Here is a 23,686-nt window from a genome sequence, read left to right on the forward strand (position 1 = left end):
AGTATCAACGGGAAAAGGATAACCAGGGACAGAGAGGGACCCATTAAAGACCATGGGGGGAATCTGTGGGTGGGGCCAGAGGACATCGGTAGGGAGTCGAACAAATATTTCACATCTGTCTGATATTGAGGTTCTTGAGAAAGTTGCCATAGGGAGTGACAAGGTATTGGAGGAGAATGAGGGGGTAGGTATAGAACTTGGGGAATGAATGAAATGAAAATGAATGAAAATTGCTTATTACATAAAACATAGCACATAGAGAAATACAGCACAGAACAGGCCCTTCGGCCCACGATGTTGTGCCGAACGTTTGTCCTAGTTTAATCATAGTGTCCACAATTCTAAGATAATCTAAGGGCAATTTATCATGGCCAATCCACCCAACCTGCACATCTTTGGACTGTGGGAGGAAACCAGAGCATCCGGAGGAAACCCACGGACACACGGGGAGGATGAGCAGACTCCACACGCTTATTGTCAGGAGGAGGCTTCAATGAAGTTACTGTGAAAAGCCCCTAGTCGTCACATTCCGGCGCCTGTTCGGGGAAGCTGAATCACGCTGCTGGCCTGCCTTGGTCTGCTTTAAAAGCCAGAAATTTAGCCCTGTGTGCTAAACCAACCCCAGGGTGACCATCCTAGTAAACATCCCAGGGAGAGGGATTGTGAGGTTATTGAGCCAGTTTCCATAGGGAGGGACAAGGTATTGGAGGTATTGGTGGGTTTAAACGTGGACAAATCTCCAGGTCCAGATGAATTGTGTCCCAGAATGCTGTGGGAGGCGAGGGAGGAGATTGCCGGGGCTCTGACCCAAATTTTTAATCTTTCTCTGGCCTCGGGGGAGATGCCAGAGGACTGTGGAACAGCTAATGTGGTCCAACTATTTAAGAACGGTTGTAGAGACAAACCAGGGAACGACAGACTAGCGAGTCTCACGTCAGTGGTTGGGAAACTATTGGAGAAGATTCTGAAGGAGAGAATCTATCTCCATTTGGAGAGGGAAGGTTTGATCAGGAATAGTCAGCATGGCTTTGTCACAGGGAGGTCATACCTGACAAATCCGATTGATTTTTTTGAGCATGTGACCAGGTGTGTAGATGAGGGTAGTTGGCCGGGTGGGTAACAGTGAGGGTGAGTGTCTTGGGTCACAGGAAGATATCGACGGGCTGGTCAAATGGGCAGAAAAGTGGCCGATGGAATTTAACCCTCAAAAGTGTGAGGCATGGGATAGTGGGGAATTTGGCCAGTTGGATAACGAACTGACTAACCAATAGAAGTCAGAGAGTGGTGGTGGATGGCAAATATTCAGCCTGGAGCCCAGTTACCAGTGGCGTACCGCAGGGATCTGTTCTGGGTCCTCTACTGCTTGTGATTTTCATTAGCAACTTGGATAAGGGAGTTGAAGGGTGGGTCAGTAAATTTGCAGATGATACGAAGATTGGTGGAGTTGTGGATAGCGAGGAGGGCTGTTGTCGGCTGCAAAGAGCCATAGATAGGATGCAGAGCTGGGCTGAGAAGTGGCAGATGGAGTTTAACCCTGACAAGTGTGAGGTTGTCTATTTTGGAAGGACAAATATGAATGTGGAATACAGGGTTAACGGTAGGGTTCTTGGCAATGTGGAGGAGCAGAGAGATCTTGGGATCTACGTTCATAGATCTTTGAAATTTGCCACTCGAGTGGATAGAGCTGTGAAGTAGGCCTATGCTGTGCTCGCGTTCATTATGAAATGAAAATGAAAATCGCTTATTGTCACAAGTAGGCTTCAATGAAGTTACTGTGAAAAGCCCCTTGTCGCCACATTCCACCGCCTGTTCAGGGAGGCTGGTACGGGAATCGAACCGTGCTGCTAGCCTGCTTGGTCTGTTTTAAAAGCCAACAATTTAGCTGAGTGAGCTAAACCAGCCCCTGAGAATTAGCAGAGGGATTGAATTTAAGAGCCATGAGGTGATGATGCAGCTGTACAAAACCTTGGTCAGGCCACATGTGGAGTATTGTGTGCAGTTCTGGTCGCCTCATTTTAGGAAGGATGTGGAAGCTTTGGAAAAGGTGCAAAGGAGATTTACCAGGATGTGGGAACGAAAGAGACTCACGGTTGGTATGTTGCCTCCCAGGTGCCAGGGTTCGTGATGTCTCTGATCGTGTTTTTGGGATCCTTAAGGGGGAGGGGGAGCAGCCCCAAGTCGTGGTCCACATAGGTACCAACGACATAGGTAGGAAGAGAGATGGGGATTTGAGACAGAAATTCAGGGAGCTAGGGTGGAAGCTGAGAGCTAGAACAAACAGTGTTGTTATCTCTGGGTTGTTACCCGTGCCACGTGCTAGCGAAGTGAGAAATAAGGAGAGAGAAGAGTTGAACACGTGGCTACAGGGATGGTGCAGGAGGGAGGGTTTTGGTTTCCTGGATAATTGGGGCTCATTCTGGGGTAGGTGGGACCTCTACAAACAGGATGGTCTTCACCTGAACCAGAGGGGTACGAATATCCTGGGGGGGAGATTTGCTAGTGCTCTTTGGGGGGGTTTAAACTAATTCAGCAGGGGGATGGGAACCTAAATTGTAGTCCCAGTGTACAGGATGTTGAGAGTAGTGAGGTCAAGGATAGGGTTAAAAGTTCGAAAGAGGGAACCGGCAAGCAGGATGCTGGTTTGAAGTGTGTCTACTTCAACGCCAGGAGAATCCGGAATAAGGTGGGTGAGCTTGCAGCATGGGTTGGTACCTGGGATCTCGATGTTGTGGCGATTTCGGAGACATGGGTAGAGCAGGGACAGGAATGGTTGTTGCAGGTTCCAGGATTTAGATGTTTCTGTAAGAACAGAGAAGATGGTAAAAGAGGGGGGGGTGTGGCATTGTTAATCAAGGAAAGTATTACGGCGGTAGAAAGGACGCTTGAGGACTCGTCTACTGAGGTAGTATGGGCCGAGGTTAGGAACAGTAGAGGAGAGGTCACCCTGTTGGGAGTTGTTTATAGACCTCCGAATAGTTCCAGAGATGTAGAGGAAAGGATTGCAAAGATGATTCTCGACAGGAGCGAGAGTAACAGGGTAGTTGTTATGGGGGACTTTAACTTTCCAAATATTGACTGGAAATACTATAGTTCGAGTACTATAGATGGGTCAGTTTTTGTGCAGTGTGTGCAGGAGGGTTTTCTGACACAGTATGTAGACAGGCCAACAAGGGGCGAGGCCACATTGGATTTGGTACTGGGTAATGAACCGGGCCAGGTGTTAGATTTAGATGTAGGTGAGCACTTTGGTGATAGTGATCACAACTCGGTTATGTTTACTTTAGCAATGGGCAGGGATAGGTATATACCGCAAGGCAAGAATTATAGCTGGGGGAAAGGCAATTATGATGCTATTCGGCAAGATTTAGGATGTATAGGATGGGGAAGGAAACTGCAGGGGATGGGTACAATCAAAATGTGGAGCTTTTTCAAGGAACAGCTACTGCGTGTCCTTGATAAGTATGTACCTGTCAGGCAGGGAGGAAGTTGTCGAGCAAGGGAACCGTGGTTTACTAAGGAAGTTGAAGCACTTGTCAAGAGGAAGAAGAAGGCTTATGTTAGGATGAGACATGAAGGCTCAGTTAGGGCACTTGAGAGTTACAAGTTAGCCAGGAAGGACCTAAAGGGAGAGTTAAGAAGAGCGAGGAGAGGACACGAAAAGTCGTTGGCGGATAGGATCAAGGAAAACCCTAGGGCTTTCTATAGGTATATCAGGAACAAAAGAATGACTAGAGTAAGATTAGGGCCAATCAAGGATAGTAGTGGAAAGTTGTGTGTGGAATCAGAGGAGATGGGGGAAGCGTTAAATGGATATTTTTCGTCAGTGTTTACACTGGAGAAAGACAATGTTGTCGAGGAGAACACTCAGGTTCAGTCGACCAGGCTAGATGGAATTGAGGTTCAAAAGGAGGAGGTGTTAGCAATTTTAGAAAATGTCAAAATAGATAAGTCCCCTGGGCCAGATGGGATTTATCCTAGGATTCTCTGGGAAGCCAGGGAGGAGATTGCAGAGCCTTTGTCCTTGATCTTTATGTCGTCTTTGTCGACAGGAATAGTGCCGGAAGACTGGAGGATAGCAAATGTTGTCCCCTTGTTCAAGAAGGGGAGTAGAGACAACCCTGGTAATTATAGACCTGTGAGCCTTACTTCGGTTGTGGGTAAAATGTTGGAAAAGGTTATAAGAGATAGGGTTTATAATCATCTTGAAAAGAACAAGTTGCTTAGCGATAGTCAACACGGTTTTGTGAAGGGTAGGTCATGCCTCACAAACCTTATTGAGTTTTTTGAGAAGGTGACCAAACAGGTGGATGAGGGTAAAGCTGTTGATGTGGTGTATATGGATTTCAGTAAGGCGTTTGATAAGGTTCCCCACGGTAGGCTATTGCAGAAAATAAGGAAGTATGGAATTGAAGGTGATTTAGCGGTTTGGATCAGTAATTGGCTAGCTGAAAGAAGACAGAGGGTGGTGGTTGATGGCTAATGTTCATCCTGGAGTTCAGTTACTAGTGGTGTACCGCAAGGATCTGTTTTGGGGCCACTGCTGTTTGTCATTTTTATAAATGACCTGGAAGAGGGTGTAGAAGGATGGGTTAGTAAATTTGCAGATGACACGAAGGTCGGTGGAGTTGTGGATAGTGCTGAAGGATGTTATAGGATACAGAGGGACATAGATAAGCTGCAGAGCTGGGCTGAGAGGTGGCAGATGGAGTTTAATGCGGAAAAGTGTGAGGTGGTTCACTTTGGAAGGAGTAACAGGAATGCAGAGTACTGGGCTAATGGCAAGATTCTTGGTAGTGTAGATGAAGAGAGAGACCTTGGCATCCAGGTACATAAATCCCTGAAAGTTGCCACCCAGGTTAATAGGGATGTTAAGAAGGTATATGGTGTGCTAGCCTTTATCAGTAGAGGGATTGAGTTTCGGAGCCACAAGGTCATGCTGCAGCTGTACATAACTCTGGTGCGGCCGCACCTGGAGTACTGCGTGCAGTTCTGGTCACCACATTATAGGAAGGATGTGGAAGCTTTGGAAAGGGTTCAGAGGAGATTTACTAGGATGTTGCCTGGTATGGAGGGAAGGTCTTACGAGGAAAGGCTCAGGGAATTGAGGTTGTTTTCGTTAGAGAGGAGAAGGCTGAGAGGTGACTTAATAGAGACATATAAGATAGTCAGAGGGTTAGATAGGGTGGACAGTGAGAGTCTTTTTCCTCGGATGGTGATGACGAACACGAGGGGACATAGCTTTAAATTGAGGGGTGAGAGATATAGGACTGATGTCAGAGGCAGTTTCTTTACTCAGAGAGTAGTAGGGGTGTGGAACGCCCTGCCTGCAACAGTAGTAGACTCGCCAACTTTAAGGGCATTTAATTGGTCACTGGATAGACATATGGATGAAAATGGAATAGTGTAGGTCAGATAGGCTTCAGATGGTTTCACAGGTCGGCGCAACATCGAGGGCCGAAGGGCCCGTACTGCGCTGTAGTGTTCTATGTTCTATGTAGACGGGGTATTGAGTACAAGAGTTGGCAGGTCATGTTACAGTTGTATATGACTTTGGTTCAGTCACATTTGGAATACTGCGTGCAGTTCTGGTCGCCACATTACCAGAAGGATGTGGATGCTTTAGAGAGGGTGCAGAGGAGGTTCACCAGGATGTTGCCTGGTATGGAGGGTGCTAGCTATGAAGAAAGGTTGAGTAGATTAGGATTATTTTCATGAGAAAGACGGAGGTTGAGGGGGGATCTCATTGAGGTCTACAAAATTATGAGAGGTCTCGACAGGGTGGATAGCAACAAGCTTTTTCCCAGAGGGGGCCTCAATTACTAGGGGTCACGGGTTCAAGGTGAGAGGGGAAAAGTTTCAGGGAGATATACGTGAGAGGGCAGCAGAGCAGAGCTACTGATCAGCTGTTCTGGGGAAATTTGCATACGTGCAGTGCGGTCAGCCTAAATTGAAGGTGAATCTGCGAAGGAGACCCGAGGAGTTTGAGTGAAGGCAATCATCCAGCAGAGGGCAGCAGAGCAGAGCTACTGATCAGCTGTTCTGGGGAAATTTGCATACGTGCAGTGCGGTCAGCCTAAGTTGAAGGTGGTTTGTGGAGAGGCTGTTGGCAAGTGACAGTTAAACCCGAAACACTTCGTCAGTGTTTCCCACCCTACCTCCTTCTCTAACCAACCCCCCCACCCCACGGTGGTTGGGAAGCGGGAGCAGGGGCCTGTCATGAAGGTGAGTGAGTGCCTTTAAATTTGCTTACCTTTCAGCGGGAGCAGGATTTGAGGTAATATCAGGTAAGCTCTTCCTTTCTTTTTCTTTTTCTTGTTTTATTTAAAATCTAGAGGTGATGTCAGGGAAGGCAGTACAATGCTCCTCCTGCAGAATGTTTGAGGTGAGGGACGCCGTCAGTGTCCCTGCTGATTTCATCTGTGGGAAGTGCACCCAACTCCAGCTCCTCAAAAACCGTGTTAGGGACCTGGAGCTTGAGCTGGATGAACTTCAGATCATTCGGGAGGCAGAGGGGGTCATAGATAGGAGCTTCAGGGAAGTAGTTACACCAAAGACTGGAGATAGATGGGTAACTGTAAGAGGGACTGGGAAGAAGCAGTCAGTGCAGGGACCCCCTGCGGTCGTCCCCCTGAGTAACAAGTATACCGTTTTGGATACTTGTGGGGGGGACGACTTACCAGGGGTAAGCCATGGGGTACGGGCCTCTGGCACGGAGTCTGTCCCTGTTGCTCAGAAGGGAAGGGGGGAAAGGAGTAGAACATTAGTAATTGGGGACTCAATAGTCAGGGGCACAGATAGGAGATTTTGTGGGAGCGAGAGAGACTCACGTTTGGTATGTTGCCTCCCAGGTGCAAGGGTAAGTGATGTCTCAGATCGTGTTTTCCGGGTCCTTAAGGGGGAGGGGGAGCAGCCCCAAGTCGTAGTCCACATTGGCACTAACGACATAGGTAGGAAAGGGGACAAGGATGTCAGGCAGGCCTTTAGGGAGCTAGGATGGAAGCTCAGAGCGAGAACAAACAGAATTGTTATCTCTGGGTTGTTGCCCGTGCCACGTGATAGTGAGATGAGGAATAGGGAGAGAGAGCAATTAAACATGTGGCTACAGGGATGGTGCAGGCGGGAGGGATTCAGATTTCTGGATAACTGGGGCTCTTTCTGGGGAAGGTGGGACCTCTATAGACAGGATGGTCTACATCTGAACCTGAGGGGCACCAATATCCTGGGGGGGAGATTTGTTAGTGCTCTTTGGGGGGGTTTAAACTAATTCAGCAGGGGCATGGGAACCTGGATTGTAGTTTTGGGGTACGGGAGATTGAGAGTATAGAGGTCAGGAGCACAGATCTGACTTCGCAGGAGGGTGCCAGTGTTCAGGTAGGTGGTTTGAAGTGTGTCTACTTCAATGCCAGGAGTATACGAAATAAGGTAGGGGAACTGGCAGCATGGGTTGGTACCTGGGACTTCGATGTTGTGGCCATTTCAGAGACATGGATAGAGCAGGGACAGGAATGGTTGTTGCAGGTTACGGGGTTTAGGTGTTTTAGTAAGCTCAGAGAAGGGGGCAAAAGAGGGGGAGGTGTGGCGCTGCTAGTCAAGGACAGTATTACGGTGGCGGAAAGGATGCTAGATGGGGACTCTTCTTCTGAGGTAGTATGGGCTGAGGTTAGAAACAGGAAAGGAGAGGTCACCCTGTTGGGAGTTTTCTATAGGCCACCTGATAGTTCTAGGGATGTAGAGGAAAGGATGGCGAAGATGATTCTGGAAAAGAGCGAAAGTAACAGGGTAGTTGTTATGGGAGACTTTAACTTTCCAAATATTGACTGGAAAAGATATAGTTCGAGTACATTAGATGGGTCATTCTTTGTACAATGTGTGCAGGAGGATTTCCTGACACAATATGTTGACAGGCCAACAAGAGGAGAGGCCACATTGGATTTGGTTTTCTGTAATGAACCAGGCCAGGTGTTAGATCTGGAGGTAGGTGAGCACTTTGGAAACAGTGACCACAATTCGGTGACCTTTACGTTAGTGATGGAAAGGGATAAGTATACCCCGCAGGGCAAGAGTTATAGCTGGGGGAAGGGCAATTATGATGCCATTAGACATGACTTAGGATGTGTTGGTTGGAGAAGTAGGCTGCAAGGATTGGGCACACTGGATATGTGGAGCTTGTTCAAGGAACAGCTATTGCATGTTCTTGATAAGTACGTACCAGTCAGGCAGGGAGGAAGGGGTCGAGCGAGGGAACCGTGGTTTACCAAAGAAGTGGAATCTCTTGTTAAGAGGAAGAAGGAGGCCTATGTGAAGATGAGGCGTGAAGTTTCAGTTGGGGGCGCTTGATAGTTACAAGGAAGCGAGGAAGGATCTAAAGAGAGAGCTGAGACGAGCAAGGAGGGGACATGAGAAGTCTTTGGCAGGTAGGATCAAGGAAAACCCAAAAGCTTTCTATAGGTATGTCAGGAATAAAAGAATGACTAGGGTGAGAGTAGGGCCAGTCAAGGACAGTGGTGGGAAGTTGTGTGTGGAGGCTGAGGAGATAAGCGAGATACTAAATTAATACTTTTCGTCAGTATTCACTCAAGAAAAAGATAATATTGTGGAGGAGAATGCTGAGACCCAGGCTATTAGAATAGATGGCATTGAGGTGCGTAGGGAAGAAGTGTTGGCAATTCTGGACAAGGTGAAAATAGATAAGTCCCCGGGGCCGGATGGGATTTATCCTAGGATTCTCTGGGAAGCCAGGGAAGAGATTGCTGAGCCTTTGGCTTTGATTTTTAGGTCATCATTGGCTACAGGAATAGTGCCAGAGGACTGGAGGATAGCAAATGTGGTCCCTTTGTTCAAGAAGGGGAGTAGAGATAACCCCGGTAACTATAGGCCGGTGAGCCTAACGTCTGTGGTGGGTAAAGTCTTGGAGAGGATTATAAAAGATACGATTTATAATCATCTAGATAGGAATAATATGATTAGGGACAGTCAGCATGGTTTTGTGAAGGGTAGGTCATGCCTCACAAACCTTATCGAGTTCTTTGAGAAGGTGACTGAACAGGTAGACGAGGGTAGAGCAGTTGATGTGGTGTATATGGATTTCAGTAAAGCGTTTGATAAGGTTCCCCACGGTCGGCTATTGCAGAAAATACGGAGGCTGGGGATTGAGGGTGATTTAGAGATGTGGATCAGAAATTGGCTAGTTGAAAGAAGACAGAGAGTGGTCGTTGATGGGAAATGTTCAGAATGGAGTTCAGTTACGAGTGGCGTACCACAAGGATCTGTTCTGGGGCCGTTGCTGTTTGTCATTTTTATAAATGACCTAGAGGAGGGCGCAGAAGGATGGGTGAGTAAATTTGCAGACGACACTAAAGTCGGTGGAGTTGTAGACAGTGCGGAAGGATGTTGCAGGTTACAGAGGGACATAGATAAGCTGCAGAGCTGGGCTGAGAGGTGGCAAATGGAGTTTAATGTGGAGAAGTGTGAGGTGATTCACTTTGGAAAGAATAACAGAAATGCGGAATATTTGGCTAATGGTAAAATTCTTGGTAGTGTGGATGAGCAGAGGGATCTCGGTGTCCATGTACATAGATCCCTGAAAGTTGCCACCCAGGTTGATAGGGTTGTGAAGAAGGCCTATGGCGTGTTAGCCTTTATTGGTAAAGGGATTGAGTTCCGGAGCCATGAGGTCATGTTGCAGTTGTACAAAACTCTAGTACGGCCGCATTTGGAGTATTGCGTACAGTTCTGGTCGCCTCATTATAGGAAGGACGTGGAAGCTTTGGAACGGGTGCAGAGGAGATTTACCAGGATGTTGCCTGGTATGGAGGGAAAATCTTATGAGGAAAGGCTGATGGACTTGAGGTTGTTTTCGTTAGAGAGAAGAAGGTTAAGAGGTGACTTAATAGAGGCATACAAAATGATCAGAGGGTTAGATAGGGTGGACAGTGAGAGCCTTCTCCCGCGGATGGAGGTGGCTAGCACGAGGGGACATAGCCTTAAATTGAGGGGTAATAGATATAGGACAGAAGTCAGAGGTGGGTTTTTTACGCAAAGAGTGGTGAGGCCGTGGAATGCCCTACCTGCAACAGTAGTGAACACGCCAACATTGAGGGCATTAAAAAATTTATTGGATAAGCATATGGATGATAAGGGCATAGTGTAGGTTAGATGGCCTTTAGATTTATTCCATGTCGGTGCAACATCGAGGGCCGAAGGGCCTGTACTGCGCTGTATCGTTCTATGTTCTATGTTAAAAGTTCTTTACGCAGAGGGTGGTGGGTGCCTGGAACGCATTGCTGGTGAAAGTGGTAGAGGCGGGAACGATAGCGTCATTTAAGATACATGAATGGGCAGGGAGCAAAGGGATACAGATCCTTCAAAAATAGGTGACAGTTTTAGATAGAGGATCTGGATCGGCGCAGGCGGGGAGGGCCGAAGGGCCTGTTTCTTTGCTGTAATTTTTCTTTGTTCTTTGTTCTTTGAGGGAACCACAGAACAATCATATATATGTCATGTGACTTTGGGGGTTCTGGGAGTTAGGAGTTAGAAGGCAGCTGGAAGAGTGCCAGGCATGGGAGCAGTTGTACTTGAGAAGTTCTGTTAGTTAGAGATATAGTTTAACATCAAAACCTTCTACTTTAGGAATCTGAACACATCTCAGTTGGTCGTGTAATAACTTTATAGTTTTGTTCATTAACAAAGCTTCGTATTCTTTATTCAATACTATGCATCCAATCCATCCAGGTAAAGCAAAATAGAGAACACAACATGGTACCAGGGTTGGGGTCATAGTACAATAGCCAGGTTTAGGGAGAAAGAAAGAATCTCTGTTCGAAGAAAGAAAAAACATTTGTAAAAGAAATCTCAACCTGACTCCAATAGCAACAATCAGACTCCAAGAGCAGCAACGAACAACATCACAGGCAGCACGGTACCATAGTGGATAGCACTTTGGCTTCACAGCGCCAGGGTCCCAGGTTCGAATCCCACTTGGGTCACTGTCTGTGCGGAGTCTGCACGTTCTCCCCATGTTCTCCCCAGTCCAAAGATGTGCAGGTTAGGTGGATTGGCCATGCTAAATTGCCCGTAGTGTAAGGTTAATAGGGGGATTGTTGGGTTACGGGTATACGGGTTACGTGGGTTTAAGTAGGGTGATCATTGCTCGGCACAACATCGAGGGCCGAAGGGCCTGTTCTGTGCTGTACTGTTCTATGTTCTATGTCTGCGTGGGTTTCCTCCGGGTGCTCCGGTTTCCTCCCACAGTCCAAAGATGTGCAAGTTAGGTGGATTGGCCATGATAAATTGCCCTTAGGTTAGATGGAGTTACTGGGTTACGGGGATAGGGTGGGGGTGTGGGTTTAAGTAGGGTGCTCTTTCCAAGAGCCGGTGCAGACTCGATGGGCCGAATGGCCTCTTTCTGCACTGTAAATTCTATGACTCTATCACAAAACGAAATGCCCAACCGAAGCTTCAGGGAAGGTCTGCAGATTCCAAAGTAATTCAGGACGTCGGGTAATGTAGATGTCAACTGGAAAGTTTTCAAACAAGTGTTTGAATTGTACCTCTCCACTCTCCTGAAGAATCTTCTCCGATAATTTCCCCACCACTGACGTGAGACTCGCTAGTCTGTCGTTCCCTGGCTTGTCTCTACAACCGTTCTTAAATAGTTGGACCACATTAGCTGCTCTCCAGGCCTCTGGCACCTCCCCCGTGGCCAGAGAAAGATTAAACATTTGGGTCAGAGCCCCGGCAATCTCCTCCCTCGCCTCCCACAGCATCCTGGGACACAATTCATCTGGACCTGGAGATTTGTCCATTTTTAAACTCACCAACACCTCCAATACCTTGTCCCTCCCTATGGAAACTGGCTCAATAACCTCACAATCCCTCTCCCAGAGTTCTATATCTACCTCCTCATTCTCTTGGGTGAAGACAGATGTGAAATATTCATTCAACACCCGACCAATGTCCTCTGGCTCCACCCACAGATTCCCCCCTTGGTCTTTAATGGGCCCCTCTCTTTCCCTGGTTATCCTCTTCCCATTGATACACTTATGGAATTATATTGGGATCTTCCCTTTTACCAGCCAGAGCTTTCTCATTTCCCCTCTTTGTTCTCCGAATTGCTTTGTTAAGCTCCATCCTGCAGTTTCTGTACTTCGCTAATGTCTCAGTTAATTTGCTCCCCTTGTACTTGTTAAAACGCCTCTCTCTTCCTTCTCATCGTATCGTGAATATCTCTGACCATAGAACATAGAACAGTACAGCACAGAACAGGCCCTTCGGCCCTCGATGTTGTGCCGAGCAATGATCACCCTACTTAAACCCACGTAACCCGTATACCCGTAACCCAACAATCCCCCCATTAACCTTACACTACGGGCAATTTAGCATGGCCAATCCACCTAACCCACACATCTTTGGACTGTGGGAGGAAACCTGAGCACCCGGAGGAAACCCACGCACACACGGGGAGGACGTGCAGACTCCACACAGACAGTGACCCAGCCGGGAATCGAACCTGGGACCCTGGAGCTGTGAAGCATTGATGCTAACCACCATGCTACCATGAGGACCATCCATGGTTCTCTGGGTTTGTTACCCCAAAAGGGAACATGTTGAGCCTGTACCCTCTCCATTTCCTCTCTGGACACCCCCATTGCTCCTCTGTAGATCTCCCCACCAATAATTTGTTCCAATCTACTTTGGCCAGATCCTGCCTTATTTTGCTAAAGTCCGCTCTCCCCAATCCAAAATTTCTTTGTCCATAACAAATGTAAATTTAACCATGTTATGATCACTATCACTAAAATGTTCCCCCACCAACACATCAACCACCTGCCCAGCTTTATTCCCCAGAGTTAGGTCCAGCCCTGCACCATCCATTGTTGGACCTTCTATATGTTGAGCTAAAACGTTTAAAGAACGCCACTCCATTTAAGCCCTTAACACTGACTATCCAAATTAATGTTGGGAAAGTTGAAATTTTACATAGAATATACAATGCAGAAGGAGGCCATTCGGCCCATCGAGCCTGCACCGACCCACTTAAGCCCTCACTTCCACCCTATCCCTGTGACCCAATAACCTCTCCGAACCTTTTTGGACACTACGGGCAATTTATCATGGCCAATCCACCTAACCTGCACATCTTTGGACTGGGAGGAAACCGGAGCACCCGGAGGAAACCCACGCACACACGGGGAGGATGTGCAGACTCCGCACAGACAGTGACCCAGCGGGGAATCGAACCCGGGACCCTGGAGCTGTGAAACTACTGTGATTTCCTGAAACCACCTCATATAATTAATTACCTGATTATTATTTTTACACACCTCTGCAAATTGCGAACATATTTGCTCCTCAATTTCCCGCTGACTATCCGGGGGTCTATAATAACCACCCAGCAATGTGTCTGTCCCTTTTTTATTCCTATGCTCTGCCAAAAAAGCTTCATTTGATGCCCCCTCCAAGATATCGGGCGGGATTCTGCCGTAACCGGCAGGGCGGGAAGGAGTGGTGTGAACCACACCGGCATCGGGCTGCCCCAAAGGTGCGGAATCCCAGGCCAGCCCCCGAGTGGTTTGCGCCGTGCCGTCCGGCGGGGAAGAGGCTTGGCGCCATCCTAACCGGCACCGAAGGGCCTCTGCGAGTTGCTGCAAACGCGGGAGCGCCAGTGTGTGCTGGCAACATCCCGGCGCATGCGCAGAGGGCTTTGTTTCTGCAGCGGCCATGGTGGACAGCTACAGCCGCCGGTGCGGAAGAACAGTGTCCCCACGGCACAGGCCTGCCGGCAGATTGGTGGGCCCCAAACGCCCCTGCCAAATCTCCAGCGCCGGAGAATTCGGCGGCTGGAGCGAGATTCACGCCGCCCCCCGGCGATTCTCCGACCCGGTGGGGGGTTGGAGAATCCCGCCCATCATCTCTCCTTACTGCATTAACTGACTCCTTACCTATTAATGCAATGCCTCCTCCTCTTTTACCCCCTCCTCTCTCTTACCTGAAGATTCTATATCCCAGGGTGTTGAGCTACCAATCCTGCCCCTCACTCAACCAATCCTCCGTGATGGCTGCTATATCACAATTCCACGTGTCAATCCTCGCCCTTAACTCATCCGTTTTACCTGTAATACTCTGGGCATTAAAGTAGAGGCTATTTAACCTTGTCTTACTTTCCTGAAACTTACTACTGCTGTATTCCCTCTGACCTGATTGCTTTTCTACATTATCCTGTGTTCCTATTCTGCTCAGTCTGTGTCCCTTCCCCCTGCCGAATTCATTTAAACTCCTCCCAACAGCACGAGCGAACCCAGCAACAAGGGTATTCGTCCTGCTCTGGTTCAGATGGAGACCATCCCGCTTGTACAGATCCCACCTTCCCCAGAAACAGACTCAGTGCTCCAGGAATCTAAAACCCTCCCTCCTGCACCAACTCTTCAGCCACACATTCATCTGTGCTGTTCCCCTATTCCTGTACTCACTAGCACGTGGCACTGGGAATAATCCAGAGATTACAACCCGAGAGGTTCTACTCTTTAGTCTATTGCCTAATTCCCGGAATTCTCGATGCAAGACCTCATCCATCTTTCTACCTATGTCATTGGTACCAACATGTACCATGCCCTCTGCCTTATCACCCTCCCCCTTCACGATGCCCTGCAGCCATTCAGTGACATCCCGGACCCTGGCACCAGGGAGGCAACACACTATCCTGGAGTCATGTTGACACCCAAAGTAGCGCCTATTTGGCCCCCAGACTATAGAATTCCCTATTACTACAACTCTTAAGCCACGCATTCATCTGATCTGCGCTATTCTCCTATTCCTATACTCGGTAGCGCATGTCACTGGGAGTAATCCAGAGATTACGACCCGAGAGGTAGTAACCCCCCCGCCCCTCCTGTGCAGACAGACTGCTTGTGCAGCCAGAGGCTTGGCTCTGTCAGCACTCCCTGGTGGAACTACCCTCATCATTTTCCACAATGGAATACCGATTTGCGAGCGAGACCGCAGGGACTCCTGGACGACCCATCTGTTTCTCCTGCACTGCTGGGTGGTCACCCATTCCCTTCGTTCCTCAAGTTCCTTCAGCTGCAATGTGACCACCTCTCTAACCGTTATCCACGATGCTCCACAGTGTCTCCAGCCGCTGTTCTGAAACCCGGAAGTCCAGCAGCTGCAGATGGACAATGGACAAACTTCCGGCTGGTCCCGGGGATTGGAAATGTTCCCAGATTCCCATATGGAGTATGAGGAGCAAACCACGGCTTTGAGCTCTCCTGTCTAAACCCTTTAAATTTAAAACTATAATATATTTTTTTTATAAATGTTTTTTATTGGGTTTTTGAACATTTACCATTCTGTGCACAGGATAAGAGACAGATACATATATATATACACATATATAGAAGAGAAGGGCACACTCAAACATACCACGATGCTGAGGAGATCGTGGATAGCACGTTCAGTGAGTTGGTCACACCGCAGATTAGGATTGGTGAGGGAGACAGGGAATGGGTGACCAAAAGGCAGAGAAAGAGCAGGAAGGCAGTGCAGGTGTCCCCTGCGGTCATCTCCCTCCAAAACAGGTATACCGTTTTGGATACTGTTGGGGGAGATGACTCACCAGGGGAAGGCAGTAGTAGCCAGGCTCATGGCACCGTGGCTAGCTCTGCTGCACAGAAGGGTGGGTAAAAGGCTGGCAGGGCTATAGTCATAGGGGATTCAATTGTAAGGGGAGTAGACAGGCGTTTCTGTGGGACCATTACAAACCGGATGGTCTACACCTGGGCAGGACTGGAACCAATGTCCTAGGGGGTACTTTTGCTAACACTGTTGGGGAGGTTTTAAACTAATGTGGCAGGGGGATGGGAACCAGATTAGGAAGTTAGAGGTCAGTAAAGAAGCAGCAACTAAAGCCAGTAAGGTACTAGATAATAAACTCAATGTGACTAAGGGAAGAGATGATGAACGCAAAGGGACAGGTGGTCTGAGGTGCATTTGTTTTAATGCGAGAAGTGTAGCAGGCAAGGCAGATAAACTTAGGGCTTGGATCAGTTCCTGGGAATATGATGCTATTGGTATTACTGAGACTTGGTTGAGGGAAAGGCAGGACTGGCAACTGAATATCCCAGGGTATAGATGCTTCAGGAGGGATAGAGAGGGAGGTAGAAGGGGTGGAGGAGTTGCATTACTGGTCAGGGATGATATCACAGCTGTGATTAAGGAGGGCACGATGGAGGATTCGAGCACTGAGGCAATATGGGTAGAACTAAAAAATAGGAAGGGTGCAGTAACATTGTTGGGACTTTACTACAGGCCTCCCAAAAGCGAGCGTGAAGTAGAGGTACAAATATGTAGACAGGTTATAGAAAAATGTAGGAACAATAGGGTGGTCGTGATGGAAGATTTTAACTTCCCCAACATTGAATGGGACTCATGTGGTGTTGGAGGCGTAGATAGAGCAGAATTTGTAAGGAGCATCCAGGAGAGTTTTTTAGAGCAGTATGTAAATAGTCCAACTCGGGAAGGGGCCATACTGGACATGGTATTGGGGAATGATCCTGGCCAGGTGGTTGAAGTTTCAGTCGGCGATTACTTTGGGAATAGCGATCACAATTCCGTAAGTTTTAGAATTCTCATGGACAAAGACGAGAGTGGTCCTAAAGGAAGAGTACTAAATTGGGGAAAGGCCAAGTATAACAAAATTCGGCAGGAGCTAGGGAATGTGGATTGGAGCAGCTGTTTAAGGGGAAGTCCACATTTGAAATGTGAGAGTCTTTTAAGGAAAGATTGATTAGAGTGCTGGACAGACATGTCCCTGTGAAAATGAGGGATAGAAATGGCAAGATTAGGGAACCATGAATGACGGGTGGAATTGTGAGACTAGCTAAGAGGAAAAAGGAAGCATACATAAGATCTAGGCGACTTAGAACTGATGAAGCTTTGGAGGAATATCGGGAAAGTAGGACAAATCTCAAACGCGCTATAAAGAGGGCTAAAAGGGGTCATGAAATATCTTTGGCGAACAGGGTTAAGGAAAATCCCAAAGTCTTTTATTCGTATATAAGGAGCAAGAGGGTAACTAGAGAGAGGATTGGCCCACTCAAAGACAAAAGAGGGAATTTATGCGTGGAGTCAGAGGAAATGGGTGAGATTCTTAATGAGTACTTTGCATCGGTATTCACCAAGGAGAGGGACATGATGGATGTTGAGGCTAGGGATGGATGTTTAAATACTCTAGGCCATGTCGGCATAAGGAAGGGGGATGTTTTGGGTATTCTAAAAGACATTAAGGTGGACAAGTCCCCAGGACCGGATGGGATCTATCCCAGGTTTCTGAGGGAAGCGAGGGTCGAAATAGCTGGGGCCTTAACAGATATCTTTGCAGCATCCTTGAGCACGGGTGAGATCCTGGAGGACTGGAGAATTGCTAATGTTGTCCCTTTGTTTAAGAAGGGTAGCAGAGATAATCCAGGAATTATAGACATGTGAGCTTGATGTCAGTGGTAGGCAAACTGTTGGAGAAGATACTGAGGGATAGGATCTATTCACATCTGGAAGACAATAGACTTATCAGTGATAGGCAGCATGGTTTTGTGCAGGGAAGGTCATGCCTTACAAACCTAACAGAATTCTTTGAGGAAGTGACAAAGTTAATTGATGAGGGAAGGGCTGTAGATGTCATATACATGGACTTCAGTGAGGCATTTGATAATGTTTCCCATGGCAGGTTGATGGAAAAAGTGAAGTCGTATGGGGTTCAGGGTGTACGAGCTAGATGGATAAAGAACTGGCTGGGCAACAGGAGACAGAGAGTAGTGGTGGAAGGGAGTGTCTCAAAATGGAGAAAGGTGACTAGTGGTGCTCCAGAGGGATCCGTGCTCGGACCACTGTTGTTTGTGACATACATCAATGATCTGGACGAAGGTATAGGTTGTCTGATTGGCAAGTTTGCAGATGATACTAAGATTGGTGGAGTTGCAGATAGCAAGGAGGACTGTCAGAGAATACAGCAAAATATAGATAGATTGGAGAGTTGGGCAGAGAAATGGCAGATGGAGTTCAATCCAGGCAAATACGAGGTGATGCATTTTGGAAGATCAAATTCAAGAGCGGACTATACGGTCAATGGAAGAGTCCTGGGGAAAATTGATGTACAGAGAGATCTGGGAGTTCAGGTCCATTGTATCCTGAAGGTGGCAACGCAGGTCGATAGAGTGGTCAAGAAGGCATACAGCATGCTTGCCTTCATTGGATGAGGTATTGAGTACAAGAGTCGGCAGGTCATGTTATAGTTGTATAGGACTTTGGTTAGGCCACATTTGGAATACTGCGTGCAGTTCTGGTCGCCACATTACCAGAAGGATGCGGATGCTTTGGAGAGGGTGCAGAGGAGGTTCACCAGGATGTTGCCTGGTATGGAGGGTGCTAGCTATGAAGAAAGGTTGAGTAGATTAGGATTGTTTTCGTTGGAAAGACAGAGGTTGAGGGGGTCCTGATTGAGGTCTACAAAATTATGAGAGGTATGGACAGGGTGGATAGCAACAAGCTTTTCCCAAGAATGGGGGTGTCAGTTACAAGGGGCATGATTTCAAGGTGAGAGGGGGAATGTTTAAGGGAGATGTGTGTGGAAATTTTTTTATGCAGAGGGTGGTGGGTGCCTGGAATGCTTTACCAGCGGAGGTGGTAGAGGCGGGCACGATAGCATCATTTAAGATGCATCTTGACAGATTTATGAACGGGCGGGGAACAGAGGGAAGTAGACTTTGGAAAATAGGTGACACAGGTTTAGATAAAGGATCTGGATCGGCGCAGGCTGGGAGGGCCGAAGGGCCTGTTCCTGGGATTGGCGCAGGCTGGGAGGGCCGAAGGGCCTGTTCCTGTGCTGTAATTTTCTTTGTTCTTTGTACCAAAGAAAAGAAAATAGTAAAATAGAAAAAGAAAAGAAACTATTATATTTTTAAAAATAATCCAACCAAGTCTTACTAAAATAATGATTTATAATTTAATCTAGTTTGAAAAATATCCAGCAAGACTTGTTCACCTGTTAGCTGTGCTCATTGTAAACTCCCGGCTCCCCTCACACTCTCGGGCTCAGGTATTAATGGAAGGACCATCTCACTCGCTCCTCACCGAACTCCCTCAATCACAAAACTCCCAGTTTAACATTTTAATGCAGCCCATCTCCAGGGCAAACGAGTTACTGGATTGAGGAGTCAAGGCCACAAATAGAGCAGAGATCTGGAGCATTGGCCATGAATATTCACTGCAAATAGTTTGTTCCTTAAAATTAAGCTTTCCTTTGAGAGTTTATACAGCTGTGAGGCTGATGGAATAATGGAAACTTTTGTTTTGTTACCTTGATGCAGTTTGTGTGTTTAAATGTCAAGAAAGCAGACGGAATGCTGGCCTTCATTGGACGGGGCATCGAGTATAGAAACTGGCAAGTCATGCTGCAGTTGTATAGAACCTTGGTAAGGCCGCACTTGGAATATTGCGCACAATTCTGGCCGCCTCACTATCAGAAGGATGTGGAGGCTTTGGAGAGGGTGCAGAGGAGGTTTACCAGGATGTTGCCTGGTCTGGAGGGTGTTAGCTATGTGGAGAGGCTGAATAGACTCGGACTGTTTTCATTAGGAAGACGGAGGTTGAGGGGGGACCTGATAGAGGTCTACAAGATTATGAGGGGCACGGTTAGAGTGGATGGGCAGGCACTCTTTCCCAGGGTGGAGGGGTCAGTCACCAGGGGTCAGAGGTTTAAGGTCCGTGAGGCAAAGTTTAGAGGAGATGTGTGAGGCAGGTTTGTTACACAGAGGGTGGTGAGGGCCTGGAACACGTTGCCAGGGGAGGTTGTGGAAGCAGATACATTAACGGTGTTCAAAAGGCACCTTGACAAATACATGGATAGGATGGGGAGAGAGGGATACGACACAAGGAAGGGCTGAGGGTTTTGGTCAAGGTTGGTATCATGACCGGTACAGGCTTGGAGGGCCGAAGGGCCTGTTCCTGTGCTGTATTATTCTTTGTTTCAATAACCTCATGGCTGATCTGATTCTGGCCTCAAATTCACTTTCCTGTCTACCGCTTATATCCTTAACCCTCATCAATCAAGAACCTAGCTAACTCAGCCATGAATAATTCAGCGACACTGTCTCTTCTGCTCTCTGGGAAGAGGATTTCTCAGATTAAGGATTTTCAGAGAAAATATTTGTCCTCATTTTGTCTGAAATGGGAGACCCCTCATTTTTAAACTGGCTCCATCACAAGAGGAAATATCCTCTCCACATTCACCTTGTTTAGGCCCCTGAGGATCTTCTATGTTTCAAAAGGTCACCCCTCATTCTTCTAAACTCCAATGGGATCAAGCCCAACCTGTCTAACTTCTCCCGATAAAATAACCTCTTAATCCCCGGAATCAGTGAATGAACCTTCTCTGAACTGCTTCCAAATGATTGATGTTGTTTCTTAAACAAGAGATTAAAACTGTACGCAACTTCCAGATATGGTTCCACCTGAACAGCTGCAACAAAACATCTCTACTTTTATATTTCATTCTCTTTGCAATAAACGCAACTTTCCATTTGCCTTCCTAATCACTCTCTGTACCACAGACTAACATTTCCTGATACATGTACCAGAACACCCAGGTCCCTCAGAGTTTGGAAATTTGGATATAAATATTGTTTTACTATTCTCCCAGCTAAAGTTTACCTTTTCCCCTGCTCACTTAACCTTTTAAACCCTCATATAATCGCGACAATGCAGAACAAGACCATTCAGCCTATCGAGTTTGCACTGACTCTTCGCATGAAATGAAATTAAAATTGCTTTAATCACAAGTAGGCTTCAATGAAGTTACTGTGAAAAGCCCCTAGTCGCCACATTCCGGCGCCTGTTCGGGAGGCTGGTATGGGAATTGAACTGTGCTGCTGACCTGTCTTGGTCTCCTTTCAAAGCCAACGATTTAGCCCAGTGTGCAAAGGTCCCCCCCCCCCCCCCCCCATCTAACCTACACATCTTTGGACATTAAGGGCAATTTAGCATGACCAATCCACTGAACCTGCACCTCTTTGGACCACAAAGAACAAAGAAAAATTACAGCACAGGAACAGGCCCTTCGGCCCTCCAAGCCTGGGCCGATCGATATCCTCTATCTAAAACTGTTGCCTATTTTCTAAGGATCTGTCCCACTGCTCCCTGTCCATTCATGTATCTGTCTAGATACATCTTAAATGATGCTATCGTGCCCGCCTCTACCACCTCCGCTGGCAAAGCGTTCCAGGCCCCCACCACCCTCTGTGTAAAGAACTTTCCACGCACATCTCCCTCAAACTTTTCCCTTCTCACCTCAAACTCGTATGAGGCAGCAGTGCTAACCACTGTGTCACTGTGCCGCCCTGGTGCTGTGAGGCAGCAGTGCTAACAATGTGTCAGGGTCCCAGGTTCAATTCCCGGCTTGGGTCACTGTCTGTGCGGAATCTGCACGTCCTCCCCGTATCTGAGTGGGTTTCCTCCGGGTGCTCCGGTTTCCTCTCACAAGTCCCGAAAACATTCTGTTGGGTGAATTGGACATTCTGAATTCTCCCTCTGTGACCCGAACAGGCGCCGGAATGTGGCGACGAGGGGATTTTCACAGTAACTTCATTGCAGTGTTAATGTCAGCCTACTTGTGACAATAAAGATTATTATTAACTATTATTATTACCATGCCACCCTGGTGCTGTGAGACAACAGTGCTAACTACTGTGCCACCGTGCTGCCTGTCATCATAACCAACCTTTCTGCCATCTCTGTCATTGGGAAATTTCACTCCGATGCATTCAGTCTTTTCATTGATGGCAATTGTAAATAGTTGAGGCCCCAGCGCTGATCCCTGTGGAACTCCAGTTTGCCAACCGGAAAAAGACCCATTCCTCCCCACTTTCTGCTTCCTGTTTGTTAACCAATCCTTGAGCCACATAATGTGTTACCCCTGACCATGTACTCTAACTTTGTGTTAGGCTGACAGTAAAATCTGATTCACCTGTTTGTATTCCAGGAACCGTGATGTTCAGCATAACTTTGTGTTGTTTCAATGAGCGAAATATTCTGTCAAGCTGCAATACATGAACTTTATTTATTATTCACAAAATACCTTTGCTCTTGTGGAATTCCAGATCCTGGTTCAGGATATTCGGGATCAGTTGGAGATGGTCACTCAGGCAGTGAAGAATGGAGAGCAGCTGATGAAAGAGCTCCCAGGTAATTTTGATGGAGTTCACTATTTACGCTGTCCAGACAATCAGGATAGAAACACTTCGAGCAATCTGCTCGCAATCTCTGAGCTTCTCCAAGTTCTCTACGTAACTGAAGTTCCTGATCCCTTGAACCATTCCCATGGTCTTTTCTGAATTCTCTCAAATGCTTCATCTCCTTCCCAAAGTGCAATGCCCAGAACCAGGCTCAATACTCCAGTTTAGGCCAAACCAATGTCTTATGGAGTCATAGAATCAAACAGCACCGCAAAGGCCATTCGGCCCATCGCATCTGCACCAATCAAAAAGAACCACTGAACCATTCTAATCGCATTTCCCACCACTTATCTTCCCTGAGATGGCGAGTCAGCATCTAAATATTTCTGAAATGTTCTGAGGGTCTCTGCCTCCGCCCCCCTTTCAGGCAGCGAGTTCCAGACTCCCACCGCCCTCTGGGTGAAAAGGTTTTCCCTCACATCCCCTCTAACCCTCCTGCCCGTTACCGTAAATCTCTGTCCCCTGGTCACTGACCCCCTCCTCCAAGGGGAAAGGTTTCTTCCTGCTGACTCTATCCAGGCCCCTCATAATTTTATCCATCTCAATCCTGTCCCCCCTCAGTCCCCTCTGCTCCAAGGAAAACAATCCCAATCTGTCCAATCTCTCTTCATCACTAACACTCTCCAGCCCAGGCAACATCCTGGTAAATCCCCTCTGCTCCCTTTCCAGTGGCTATCACATCCCGACTATAATGTGGATTCCAGAACTGCCCACAATACTCCAGCTGTGACCTAACCAACATTTTATACAGTTCCAGCATAACCTCCCTGCTCTGAAACTCGTGGGCGGCACGATAGCACAGCTCATGGGTCCCAGGGTCACTGTCTGTGTCTGCACGTTCTTCCCGTGTCTGCGTGAGTTTCCTCCGGGTGCTCTGGTTTCCTCCCACAAGTCTTGTTAGGTGCTTGTTAGGTGAATTGGACATTCTGAATTCTCCCTCTGTGTACCCGAACAGGCGCCGGAATGTGGCGACTAGGGGCTTTTCACAGTAACTTCATTGCAGTGTTAATGTAAGCCGACTTGTGACACTAATAAAGATTATAAAAAAAACTCTATGCCTCGGCTTGATGAGCGCAGCTCAACACCATCCAGGACAAAGCAGCCCGCTGTTCACAGCCAGCTGTTTAGCCCACTGTGCTAAACCAGCCCCAGCGTGTATGCGGGATGGTTTAAGCGATCAATTTTTAAAAATAATCTTTATTGTCACAAGTAGGCTTACATTAATACTGCAATTAAGTTACTGTGAAAAGCCCCTAGTCGCCACATTCCGTCGCCTGTTCGGGTCACAGAGGGAGAATTCAGTGTGGTGATATGATCTGCATACTCGTCTGCCATTGGGCCAGAACGTCGGCTTACCATTGGCCCTGGTCAGTCATGTGCCTCTCGACCGATTGGCCGAGAGGCTG

The 23,686-nt window shown here is 47.6% G+C and overlaps 1 protein-coding gene across 3 annotated transcripts in view; it reads left to right on the forward strand.

Annotated features, from left to right (window-relative positions):
- The window catches only part of LOC119966679 (microtubule-actin cross-linking factor 1-like), a 254,814-nt gene that overhangs the window by 68,917 nt on the left and 162,211 nt on the right, over positions 1 to 23,686 (forward strand). For all 3 annotated transcript variants that reach the window (XM_038798745.1, XM_038798747.1, XM_038798746.1), the window contains one exon: positions 22,146 to 22,230. In XM_038798745.1, the coding sequence (XP_038654673.1) occupies positions 22,146 to 22,230 (85 nt within the window). The remainder of the gene's footprint in view (positions 1 to 22,145; positions 22,231 to 23,686) is intronic.

This window comes from Scyliorhinus canicula, chromosome 5 (genome assembly GCF_902713615.1).
Source record: "Scyliorhinus canicula chromosome 5, sScyCan1.1, whole genome shotgun sequence".
Taxonomy (NCBI): domain Eukaryota; kingdom Metazoa; phylum Chordata; class Chondrichthyes; order Carcharhiniformes; family Scyliorhinidae; genus Scyliorhinus; species Scyliorhinus canicula.